The 13,665-nt window shown below is 44.7% G+C and overlaps 1 protein-coding gene across 1 annotated transcript in view; it reads right to left on the bottom strand.

Moving 5' to 3' along the window:
* The window catches only part of NUP93 (nucleoporin 93), a 223,416-nt gene that overhangs the window by 65,699 nt on the left and 144,052 nt on the right, over positions 1 to 13,665 (bottom strand). Inside the window, exons 11-12 of the mRNA XM_029608719.1 lie at positions 2,203 to 2,368; positions 1,592 to 1,685 (exon numbers count right to left, since the gene is read on the bottom strand). Of these exons, the coding sequence (XP_029464579.1) occupies positions 1,592 to 1,685; positions 2,203 to 2,368 (260 nt within the window). The remainder of the gene's footprint in view (positions 1 to 1,591; positions 1,686 to 2,202; positions 2,369 to 13,665) is intronic.

The raw sequence follows: 13,665 nt of genomic DNA, 5'->3' as shown, positions 1-13,665 counted from the left end.
ATGTATACTCTGGAGGAGAGGAGGTGCAGGGGAGATATAATACAGAACTTCAGATACCTGAAAGGTTTTAATGATGCACATTCGACAAACCTTTTCCATTGGAAAGAAATCAGTAGAACTAAGGGTCACAAAATGAAACTCCAGGGAGGTCGACTCAGAACCAACGTCAGGAAATATTTCTTTATGGAGAGGGTGGTGGATGCCTGGAATGCCCTTCCAGAGGAGATGATTAAGACAAAAATGGTGAAAGATTTCAAAGGGGCATGGGATAAACACTGTGGATCCCTAAAGGCTAGAGGATGGAAATGAAGAAAAGAGTGCATGGGCGCTTACTACCCTTAACCAATAAGCCTTAATACTGTTGATGCAAACATCATTATTGCTCTCTGCTTTAGCTGCAAGGGGAAAAGGGGAATTAGATTCGGACAACAACCAACAAGGACATTGGATTTTATGGTCTGGAAAAACAAATAAGCATGGGGGGGGAAACAAATAAACATGGGGGTAATTTGCTGATGAGACTGTTATTACCCTTAACCAATAAGCCTGATACTTTGGATGCATCTCCAACTTTGCTCTCTGCTTCAACGCCAAGAAGTAACAGGGAATTGGACTCAGTCAGCAACCAACAAGGGCCCTGACTGACAGTTTGGGAAAATAAGTAAGGGGGTGACCTGTATGGCGCAGCAGTGCTACCATAAGCTTGCTGGGCAGACTAGATGAACCCATTTGGTCCTTTTCTGCCATCATTTTCTATGTTTCTGTGTTACTGTTGTACACTATGGTCTCCTCCTTCCTGCAGACCCCACTCAGGAACAAATACACTGCCTTCTTCCAACCCCACAGGATGAGAGGATTTTTTAAATCCTGTACACAGGAAATATAAAAACAAATTCTTCCATGATTTACTCATCAGTATAGGAAATCACTTGCTAGGTACTGTGCACTCACCCTTCCTTTCCTTATAGCCCTCCTCTTCCCTCCCTTCCTTTAGCAGCTCTCTCTCTTTCCTCCATCACATCCTACCTCTTTCTCCACTGTGCCTTCACTCCTGAAGTGCTCTCTGTCTTCCCTTTCTCCCCCCACTCCTTGCAGCTCTCCTCATTCTCTTCCACCCCTCTCCTTCCCCATCCACTGCACTTAAGCCCTCTCTCTCCTGGGCAGCCTTTTCACTATGTTCCTCTAGACCCTGATCATAACCAAAGACACCACCTTCTCTTGGCCCTGTGCAAGTCATCCCACTAGCCATGAAAATCCACTTGTCCTAAGTACACAAATTTTCAAAAACTTGCATATACAGATGCTTTAAAATGTGTTTCAGGAATTAAATTAAAGTTTTAGGGATCTTCTTGTTAGACTGGGTTATTGATGAAGGTCAGATCTGAGTTTTCTAAACAGCAATATTTTGGCTCATTCCCTGGAAATTAAGTTATAAAAATGAAAATAATTTTAAACAGTAGAAGGCCTGAGTGCATGTGTAAAAATGCTGTGTTAAAATCTAGCTTGCATGGTTAAGAATACTGCTCATTAACCATTATCCTGCATATTGTTTATTTTTTTTTAAACCATTCAGCATTTTGTAATATTTTACCATAGTCTTCAAGCAGTTGTTTCTGGAACTGTGGTAGGGTCAGTCTGTCCTGGGGAGAACTGGTTCCCTCTTCTTCAAAACACACCTGACTCAACTAAGACACAAAACAGAAAAAATTATTTCCACAGCAACCAAGATGTGCTAGCTGTCATAGTTAAAAGCAGAACACATTCTAAATGTAAAGAAAAGTGAACACACTCTCAGTCTGGGCAGTAAGTTTTAGATGCAATCAGATCTAACTAGCTTCACTTGATAAAAACTCCCTGCTGCTAAGAGTATTCACTTTATGTCAGCAGCAGCAAAGCAGTCAGTGATGTCACCATATCCCCTAATTTTTCATAATGAGGAAGAATATTCTGACATCAGTGATCTGCAACAGCTGAATTCTTCAGTATAAATTATCTTGGGTATTATTCTTAGAAGACATGGGAGCATCCCTTTACTTTTAGGACCACAGTCCATAGATAAGCAGCATAAACTTTGCTTGTGTAACTTGGCCAATACAATTATAAAAATCAACATATAATAAATTCATATGTCGCATATGCACATTACCCCATCTCTTTCATGTACTTGCTCCCACTTGTTCATATACAAAAAACAATGCTTGCCTTTAGCCACAGGTAGTCTTCTGTTTTATCAGCAACTTCACTTTGATTATCAGTGACTTCACATCTCCCTATAATACAGTAGACTGCTCTTTTATATGGATCAGTGCTGTTCCTCAGGGAACGTCTATAATGAAGACGCAGTTTGTTCTCAGTGGCAGGAGACAATCTGAAAAGCCAAAGCAACTAAAATTAACATTCTGTCAAAATAACTTTTAACCTAACACACTAGAAGACTCAGCAAATATGAATATTGCCATACAATATCGTGCACTGCTCTCTGGTATAAACAAACAGATGTAGCAAGTGATACTTTATTTCTGGTGTAAGGCTGAAAGCTTAATTCATAAAGTCCATGCAGAGCTCCAGTAGCCATACCGATACTGAAGAAAACTGGATTCGTTGCAGGTGGTGATATCTATTACCAAACAGAAGACTTACCCAATGATGGAGGAGGATCTTGGGGTTTTTAGACCACGAGTCACTCTCTAGCTAGCATTCATGTGGCCTCAAAACCTCAGAAACATCATCTTTGGGTGAGTCTTATGCTGGACCAATAAAATATACCACCAGGTGCAACTAATCTATTAAATCTATCAATAAGAATTAATTTAAAAAGTGAACACTTAAAGTGCATTTCTCCTTCCTCTATTAGCAAACTTAGGCATCTCCACCTGAGTCAGCAGCAGGGAGTGGTATATATGGGGTATATGTTATGAGGTGAATGGTGTATATGAAGTGTGTATAAATGTTCAGGTGTTGGGGGATGTAGGAAGGTGTGCTTAGATTGGGGGTTTGGGGGGGAGGAGTGGAATGCGAGTTTTGAAGGGGGAGTTATGGGAAATATGTATATTGGGGTGGGGGCAGGAATAAAAGCCTTTCCAGGTTTGCTGCCAACCCCCTTTTAGCCTCCCCTGGACCCCAATCCAAACCTCTTACCCCATTTGCAGTGTTCGTGGGGTAGAAATCATCCCCAGTTCCTCCTTTCCTGCCAGTGCTGTACAACAAAATGATGCCTGCTTGCCTGCTATTTGTATTGCAGTAATCCAAAATGGCACTGGCCTTGGATCGCCTATGCCATTTTGTATTACTGCACTAAATGGGAAGAAGCCACTGGGGATCACTCCTGCACCAGCCCCTATCAATATCTCTCTCAGCAACCTCAGCATAACATTGCCCAATCTCCACAAGAATAATAATAGGAGCTTGGCAGCCCCAACCATTGACATCTCCCTTCCTACTCCTTGTGCTACTTTGATCCTCTCCCCATCACCAGTATCTCTCCTTCCCCGACTCCATCTCTTTTTCTCTCTCTCCTCTAACCCCACCCCTTACTCTCGCTCCCTCTCAAGATCTTTCACATACAGCCTCTGCCATCACCATTTCTGGCTTTCACACACCTATCCCCTCTCCCCCAAAATTCACTTCTTTGCAAGTTATTCACCCCAGAGGCATTCATCCCCTCTTTTACTAATCCTACTGACTCTCTCTCTCTCTCTCTCTCTCTCTCTCAAACACTTCCCTCTCCAAATCAACATCTCTGGCTCTCTCACCCTTCCACCCCATCACACCTCTGGCTTCCATTCCTCCTGTCTAGCCCCCACTTCACCATCCATTCTGGTTCTTAGACTCCCTTTCCCATTTCACCACCTCTAGCTCTCTCTTACCCTCTCTTCCACCTTCACTAACTATGGCTCTCTGTCACCCCATCCTCATGCTTCACTGAGGACAATAAATTGAAATCCTCATTTCAGTGTGCAGCAGTCAGTCAAAAAAAGAAAATAGAATGTTAAGAATTATTTGTAGAGAATAAAACTGAGAATATCATAATGCCTCTATATAGATCTCTGATGCGACTGCATCTTGAGTACTGTGGACAGTTCTGATCACCCCATCTCAAGAAATATGTAGTGGAACCAGAGAAGATATAGAGAAGGGCAACAAAAATGTTAGAAGGGATGGAAAGGCTCCCTTATGAAGAAAGGCTAAACAGGTTAAGGCTCTGCAACTTGGAGAAGAGATGCCAAAGGTGATATGATAGAGGTTTAAGAACTCATGAGTCAGGTGGAACAGGTAAATAGTGAAAGGAAAATTGGTTCTTACCTGCTTATTTTCGTTCCTGTAGTACCACGGATCAGTTCAGACTTCTGGGTTTAATCATCCATGCCAGCAGATGGAGACAGAAAAAGTAAAACTGACACTGCTTCATATAACTGATGCCTCCTGCAGTTCCTCAGTATTGATCTGTACCCAAGCTAAATGCAACAAACCACAAAAAATTCCAAGACACCTGATAAAAGAGAAACTTAGTAGATAAAACTTCTGATATCTGTAATTTACAACAGCTGATAGGACGACTCTCCATTCTCATAAATTGGGCAAGTTCTGGACTGATCTGTGGTACAACAGGAACGAAAATTAGCAGGAAAGAACCAATTTTCCTTTCCCTATACAAACCTGGATCAGTCCAGACCTGGGATGTACCAAAGATTCCTAAACAGGGTGGGACCTGGAGAGTCCTGCTCACAAAACACCATCGCCAAACGACAGACATGATCCCCTACATCCAGCCGATAATGCCTTGCAAATTGTATGCAGAGATTTCCAAGTCGCCACTCTACAAATTTCTTGTAGCAAAACCAACTGAGCCTCCGCTCAAGAGGTTGCCTGAGACCGAGTAGAATGGGCCCCTCAAACCTTCCAGAACTGGCCTACCCTTCAGAATGTAAGCCGATCCAACAGCTTCCTTAAGCCACCTTGCAATGGTAGATTTGGAGGCCTGAGAACCCTTCTTCGGGTCACTCCACAAAATGAAAAGATCAGATCTTCTAAAATCATTAGTGACTTTGAGATAGCGCAGCAAAGCTCTATGGAGGTTCAGCAGTCTAAGTTCCCGTGCATTAGCCTCAGAAGGCCCTATGTCCAGAAGGGCCGGCAACGCCACCTTTCTGATTGACATGGAAGGTCGATCCCACCTTCGGGAGAAAGGAGGGCACCATCCTTGAAAACATGCCTACGTCCGATACGTGAAGGAAAGGATCTCGACACAACAGAGCTTCCAATTCCGAAATTCTTCTCACAGAGCAAATGGCTACCAAAAAAACAACCTTTAGAGTCAAATCTTTAAGGGTTGCTCTGCGGAGGTTCAAACGGTGCCTTACACAAACATCGAAAGACGAGATTAAAGTTCCAAGGATAACAAACCCTTCTCTCAGGAGGACACAAATTCTTAACTCCTCAAAGAAACCTGATCATATCAGGGTGAGAAAACAACGGGTACCCATCCACCTTCCTCCTCAAGCAAGCCAAGGCTGCCACCTGAACTCTAAGAGTTGAAAGTGAGGCCTTTGATTAACCCCTCCTGGAGGAACAACAAGATGTGCGACAGTGAAGACCAAAAGGCCTGTACTTCCTTAGCCAGACACCAAGACTCAAAGGTCTTCCAGACTCTGACATTTGATAAGGAGGTGGATTTCTGTCTTGCCAGGGTAGTGATCACTGCCTCTGGGTACCCCCTGTTCCTCAAACATCTCCTTTCAAAAGCCAAGCCGCTAGACAAAAGCGATAGGCCTGGTCAGAAAATATGGGGCAGAAGAAGAGGGAGGTGACTGAGTCATAATGGTCCCCTGATCGCGAGGTTTACCAGATCTGCGAACCACGGCTGGCGAGGCCACTCCGGGGCCAGCAGCACCACCTCCTCTGGATGTTTCTCTATTTGCCGCAAGATTTTGCCTACCAGAGGCAGAGAGGGGAAAATGTATAGAAGAACTCCCTGAGGCCAAGGCAACATTAGAGCTCCTATGCCCTTAGCCCCATACTCCCTTCATTTGCTGAAAAAACGAGGAGCCTTCGCATTGTGGTGAATCGCCATCAGATCGACATGAGGGCAGCCCTATTTCTCGCAAATGAGCCGCATTGCTCTGTCCGACAACTCCCATTCTCCAGGATTGTGGCCAGCCCGAATGGAAGTGCCTGAAACAGGAAGTGCTGCCCTAAGACCACGAACATCAGGTAGCGTTGATGATCTCACTGAACTGGAATGTATACATACGCTTCCGTCAAATCCAGAGATGCCAGGAACTTCTGGGTACATACGACTGCTATCACTGACCGCAATATTTCCATACGAAATCGGTAAACCTTTAACGTTGCATTCTAATGTTTCAAATCCAGAGTGGGGCAAACGGTTCCCTCCTTCTTCGGAACGACGAAGTGAATAGAAAACCGACCCATTTGGAGTTCGTCCAGAGGCATCGGGACCATGGCCTCCAAGTGCTGTAACCTGTCCAATGTCTCCCGCACCGCCCGGCGCTTTCGCAGCGAGCCACAGGGGGAGATCAGGAACAGGTCGTGGACAGGATGAGCAGATTCTAATGTGTAACTGTCCCTTATTACATTGAGGACCCACTGGGCCAAAGTCACCCAGGATCAGTGGGTCCTCAGTGTAAAATGTAAAAACGAGTCAGCCGATCCCCTTTAAAAGGAAAGACGGAGTGGGCCAGCCTCGCCTCATTGTGCAGACTTGGATCCCGAGGATCCTCCACTGATGGGTGTTCTGAAGGGCTGACGTTCTCCTCAAAAGGTCTGCCCCCAGGGCTGACCGCGAGACGAAAAAGATCTCTGTGCTGCTGAAGCCCCCCCCCCCCCTCAGTTGACGAGTTCTCCTACTGTCCCGAAAACACAGACACGATGGAAAATTCTGTTTGCCCTTAGGTTTGTCCTCAGGCAATCTATGCATCTTATTGTCACCTATGTGTTTCACTAGTTGATCCAGGTCCTCACCAAACAAGAGTCGGCCTTTGAAAGGCAGAGACGCCAGCTGGGGCTTAGACGAAACATCTGCCAACCAGTTACGGAGCCACAATGACGCCTTGCAGAAACCACTGCCCCCATAATTTATTTACAATATTTTCTATACAGTCGTTAAGTTATATACCATCACAATGGTTTACATATAGGCACATATAGTAATGTTGAGAGTTGTGTTAGGAAATACGTTCTATAAAAAGTGCCACCAAGGTTCCGGTTACATAAATTCACAATAAGTACTAAATTTTGTCCTTTTATACATGTATCAGTTTTATTTACATGTATAACTTTTTAACTGTAAATTTTTCTAACGTTAGCGGTGAATAATAAAATAACAAAATGTGCACATATTGAGCTAGGTGATGTGCTGATGTTCTACTGCCTGCTTTATTTACTTTTCTGTTCTCCATTTTCTTTGTAAAATGCTTGTTTAAAAAGCCAGGTTTTAATATGGGAAGACGTCTGTACCACATCATACAATGCATCCGCCACATAAGCTATTGAAGCTTCCAACCAGTCTGCCTGAACACCTTGGGAACCAACGGTCACCTGTCCCTCCTGAAAACGCTGCACCCAGCATAAGCATGCTCTCTGCATGAAGCTGGAACAAAATGTCGCCCAGAGACTTAAAGCCAAAACCTCGAAAATCTGTTTGAGATGGACATCCAGCTTGTGGAACTGAACATCCTTCAGAGCCACTGCTCCCACAATCAGAATGATTGTCTTCTTTGTGATGGCCGAGACCGCCGCATCCACCTTGGGAAGCGCAAAGAGCTCCAAGGCCTGCTCTGGCAAGGTATAAAGCTTGGCCATTGCCCTGCCGACTCGCAATCCGGCGCCCAGGTTACCCCATTCCTGGTCCACCATCTTTTTTATGGACTCATGATACGGAAACCCGTAAGGAAGGTTACTCAAGCCCTCCAAGATCGGATCCGCCCCATCTTTGCAAGAGTCATCAAGCGGAGGCTGGAGCCCCAGCTCCTCCAGAACTTGAGGAATGAGAGGGGCTAGTTCCTCCCTGCAGAACAACCGGAGGATGTTGGGGTCATCCCCCTCGGCTGCAGGCACTGGATCCACATCATCACCCTGGATCATATCAGCCTCGCCCAGATCTGCCACCTAATCTCCCGAGATCATTGCCCTCGGGTCGGAGGCATCGTCCTGCAGAGTCAAACTAGGCAAACACAGAACCCAGGCAACGGCCCAGGCCAGAACAGCCCCAATCCAGACTCTGGAAATAAAGTGGGAGGGTCTTGACCCCCCCGCCCCCCCGGTGGGGCCCAAACCCCTCCCTGCTGTGCCAAAAAAGCTTTGTGCATGAGAACAACAAATTTGGGTGAGAACAGAGTCGGAACGGCCGGGAAAGATTGTGGCCGCAATATGTCTGCACCTGCAGGTAGGAGACTTGTCTTAGGAAGTCTTCAGAATCCCCTTGTCCCCCAACAGGACCCGAGTGGACCGGGGAAAGTGCTTGCAAAAATCTCCATCTGTTCCCGAAAGCGCATGCCCGACTGCTGGGAGTTCCAAGATGGCCGCCATTCCCATGGTTACAGCAGCGGGAAGCTGCACACGGGCTAAACTGCTCAGAGCTGCAGCAGTCTGTGCAGGCTCGATTTTTCTTCTTTGGGTAGGCGCCGGGAGTTCCAAGGGCCCCTCCTTGCCCGAAATGTAGGCCAAACATAGACCACGGCGATTCAGCTGGGCAGGAGCCGCTCCACGCGTTCGGCAGGCTACCCCTCTCACCATCGACTCACCGAAGGAAATAAAAAAAATCCTCGAGTGAAAAAAAAAAATCGAGTCTCCCCGAAGAAAAGAACACCGAAACCGCGCTGATCCTACCTGCTTCTCCTTTGTCTTTTTTTTTTTTTTTTAAACAAACTTAACACAGCCTCACCATAGTTTCCTGCTCCTAACACTGAAGAGAGCTGTCCAGCTCAATTCAGCAAGTTAAGAAAAAGGTGAGGAAAAGTGAGGAAAGAGAGCCAAAATTACAGCCACCTAAGTGACCCCGTGAAGGGGAGGGATCTGGACTACCAGATGTACACCCCACGGCTACCCCTGGATCGGGCATACAAAAGGATCACCAACCCCCAGCCTGTCTGCCTCGACCAAACAGGGTAGGGATCCCTCACGAGAAACCCGACCTCTGGGAGGAAGGTTCAAAGCAACAAAAAGTGAGACAAAAAAAAATACTGGAATAAACTGCAGGTTTATGCATCAGCCACCATCTGCTGGAGACAGAGAAATACTGAGGAACTGCAGGTGGCATCAGTGTATATGAAGGAGTGTCAGTTTTACTTTCCTTGTCTTCATCTGCTGGCACGATGAATAAACTGAGGAGTCTAGACTGATCCGGGTACGTTCAGGGAAAGGTTATTTAACCTTTCAAATAGTGTTAGGACAAGGGGACATTCCATGCAACTCGCAGGTAGGAGCTTTACAACAAATTAGAGAAAGTATTTTTTTCACTCAACATACAATCAGGTTGTGGAATTTGTTGCTGAAGGATTTGGTCAAGGCATCTAGCATAGGTTGGTTTCAAGGGAGTTTAGGCAAGTTCCTGGAGGAAAAGTCCACAAACAATTATTAGCTATGTGGACTTGGGAAAAGCCATTGCTTTTCCCTGGGATTAGGCAACAAGAAATTGGATCCCTATGGGATGTACCAGGTATTTCCTAATAACTCAAATTTAGCCATAGTCAGAGACAGGATGCTCAATGGACCTTTGGTCTGACCCAGCATGACATATTTTACCTCTTATGATGGATCCAACTTCCACTGCCAACTTGAATGAGAACTCAGACTCCTTTCACCTTTCACCTTTCACCTTCCACCTTCCCAATACCTATTTTACAACACAGCCTGTCAGCAATAGGAAAACCGAACAGATCATTCATACTACAACACAAACGACAGGCGCTACACCGAAACCTTAAATCATTCACCCCAATTTTGATAACACCCATCACCCAACTCTTAGGCCTCACTGTATTCTCACTTTCACTATTCAATGCACAATCTCTGTCCAAGAAATCTCTAATCCTCAACGACTATCTCCTTGATACCAAACCAGATATATGTGCTATAACAGAAACATGGCTCAAACCCACGGACACAGCAATTATAAACCAACTTCCCACATCAAACTACGACATCTTCTCCATCCCCCGACTGAAAAAAAGAGGAGGAGGACTCCTATTTGCATCAAAAAAAGACCTCGGGTTCATCCAGCACCCATACAACTCAGACTCTAAACTAGAAATGGGTCTCTTCACCTCGGAACAACTACAAATCCTACTCGTCTACGCCCCTCCGGGCCTCCTTGAGACAGACCCCTCCCCCTTAGTAGAGGAAATCACAACCCTCATCAAACTGGACGCTCCAGCAATTATCCTAGGAGATTTTAATCTGCATGTGGACAATCCTACCCCATCATCCAGCTGTGAATCCTTTCTCTCTGCCCTCTCAGCCCTGGGTTTCAAACAACTAGTTACCAAACCCACACACAAAGCAGGCCACACGCTGGATCTTATCTTTATTAACCCAGGCATCAAACATTCTTCACGCCTCAAAAGCAAGAAGGTCCCTTGGTCTGATCACTCACTTATCTCAACCGCATTCTCATTGAACAAACCCTCCACCTCCAAAGGGCCCTCACCATCTTTCCCATTCAGAAGATCCTGCTCTACAGAAGACCTCAGCTCCCACCTAGCCTCTCAACTTCCATCCATTGATCTCTCAAACCCGAACACAGCTCTCCGCTCTTGGAAAGCCATCACAGATTCCATAGCCGACAAGCTATGTCCGCTAGCAACCAAAAAATCACTCCCAAACGCCTCCAAAAGACAACCATGGTTCACGGAAGAACTAAGAAAGCTAAAACAAAATCTAAGACAGAAAGAGAGCGACTGGCGCAAATCCCCAAGCACCAATACACGATCCATCTACAAAGCCACCCTCCATCAATACAAGTCAACTACCTCTAAATCCAAAAGGGACTACTATGCATCCAAGATTCACCACTTAATCTTCGACGCAAAAGCCCTCTTCGCCTATGTCTCCAATCTCACCCAAATCATCCCACAGGAGATTCCCAACGACCTAGCACAACCCAAAGCTGAAGAACTTGCTCTTCATTTTCACAACAAAGTCAACAGCCTTCTAACTCATCTGCCTTCTAATCCCACCGACCCTGCTCTTTACCAGTCTCTTCAACAATCATCCCTCAACAACAATGGTCTGGAAACACTTGAACCCATCTCTATCTTAGAGATACAAACTCTTATAAGAAGAATGAAACCTTCCTCCCATCCTTTGGATACTATCCCCACCAAACTGCTCCTGGCCATCCCTGACTCCATCGCTAAAACCTTGTCGGACATCATAAACTGCTCACTCTCCCAAGGACTATATCCTGACGACCTCAAATTGGCCTCCATCAAACCTCTACTCAAGAAACCCAACTTGGATCCTAAAGACCCCAACAACTTCCGTCCTATCGCCAATCTCCCATTCATAGCCAAGATTCTAGAAAAAGTTGTCAATACTCAACTCTCCGAATACATAGAAGAAAACAAAATCCTATTCCAATCACAATACGGATTTCGCAAGTCACTGAACACAGAATCCCTCCTCATCTCCATGTCTGACTTCATATTAATGGGCCTTGACAAAGGCCAATCCTTCCTCTTAATTCTACTGGACCTATCAGCCGCCTTTGATACGGTCAATCATTCCATTCTCACTTCCATTCTGGCTTCTATAGGTATCTCAGGCACAGCTCTCTCATGGTTTAAATCTTTTCTCTCCAACAGAGGCTTCAAGGTTAAGATACAGAACAAAGAATCTTCACGAATGGACGCATCCATAGGTGTCCCCCAGGGCTCCTCACTGTCACCTACACTCTTTAACATTTATCTTTTACCTATCTGCCAACTCCTCTCCAACCTTAACCTCAAACATTTCCTCTACGCCGACGACATCCAGATCGTGATACCCATTAAAGAATCTTACACAAAAACATTGGTTCACTGGGAAAACTGTCTCTTCGAAATTAAACATCTCCTGGCTAACCTAAACCTAGTTTTAAACTCCTCTAAAACAGAACTGCTTCTCATCTCCCCAGATAATAATGCCATCTCTAATCCTCCAACTATCCCAACTACTACACAGGTGAGAGATCTAGGAGTATTAATTGATAACCGGATGAACCTTAAAGCTTACATCAACAGAACCACCAAGGACTGTTTCCACAAACTCCAAGTTCTGAAAAGAATTAGACCACTCTTCCACACTCAGGACTTCAGAACCATTCTACAAGCTATCATTTTTTCTAAGATCGATTACTGTAACTCTATCCTTCTGGGCCTACCTTCCTCCTATACTAGACCCCTCCAGATGTTACAAAACGCTGCGGCAAGATTACTGACAAACTCCAGGAGGAGGGACCATATATCTCCAATCCTAAAAGATCTCCACTGGTTGCCTGTTCACTTTAGAATCCTCTACAAATCTCTTTCCATAATATACAAAACCATCCATCAACACACCCCACTCGACTTACAAGTCCCATTCCAAATTTATAACTCCTCCAGACCAACAAGAGACACACTCAGAGGATCTCTTCAAGTGCCCCCAGCCAAAACTACCAAACACATTACCTTGAGAGATCGGGCCTTTTCAACAGCCGGCCCCCTTCTATGGAACTCCATCCCACCGGACCTTAGACAGGAGCCCAGCCTCCCAACCTTCAGGAAGAGACTTAAGACCTGGCTGTTTAAAAAAGCTTTCCCGGACACCGATTAATTCTATTCAGCCAGATTCTACCACTTCCACATGTAAAAATGTTATTACTAATGTAAATACCTATACCTAATGTTATTCTCTTTCTTTTCTTCTCTCCTCCCAGTTCTATTACCTTGTTATTTGTAACTGCTTCCTTCTACACAAATAGGTTATTGAATTGTTTACTGTACACCCCTGTTATATGTAAACCGGCATGATGTGTTTGCAACATGAATGCCGGTATATAAAAATTTTAAATAAATAAATAAATAAATTAAAAGTCAGTATAACATAATTAAGCAGAACAATTTCTTTAGATGTGCAGGTGGACAGAATAAGTAATTCTACTCTCACAATTTCAAAGGCCTTCAGTGTCTGTTAACCTAAAAATTCACATAAAGGTTTGACTGGTCACTGGAAAATCCATCTGTGCAATATGTTTTCTTTTTTTTTTAATTTATAACTTTTATTGGCAACATGTAGACAGCCTGTACAAATTCCACTAGAATAAGTAAACATAAGGTATACAAAAACGGATGCAGTGAAATATTGCAACAACAGCAATAAGAGCATGTCACCAGATTGATTTTAATTACCCTATCTTCCCCCCCCCCCCCCCCCATGAGGCGTACAACTATTGTCCTTAGAATATTGGGTAAGAAAAACAAAGCATATGCACAGGCAGTAAAGATATGTGGATAGAGGCTCAACACTAAGGTCCCGGTGTGGGCCTTCAGAGCGCATAGGGTTACCCTGTGCAATATGTTTTCAAGTTTTTATACCAAGTTATTTATACCAAGTTATTTTATACCAAGTTATTTCTTCACTCAACACCAGCATTTTTCACATTCTGAGTCAGTCACTCCATTCCTC

This window comes from Rhinatrema bivittatum, chromosome 7 (assembly GCF_901001135.1).
Source record: "Rhinatrema bivittatum chromosome 7, aRhiBiv1.1, whole genome shotgun sequence".
NCBI lineage: Eukaryota > Metazoa > Chordata > Amphibia > Gymnophiona > Rhinatrematidae > Rhinatrema > Rhinatrema bivittatum.
Note: the sequence above shows the minus strand (reverse complement) of the source record. Positions and strands in the feature narration are given on the sequence as shown.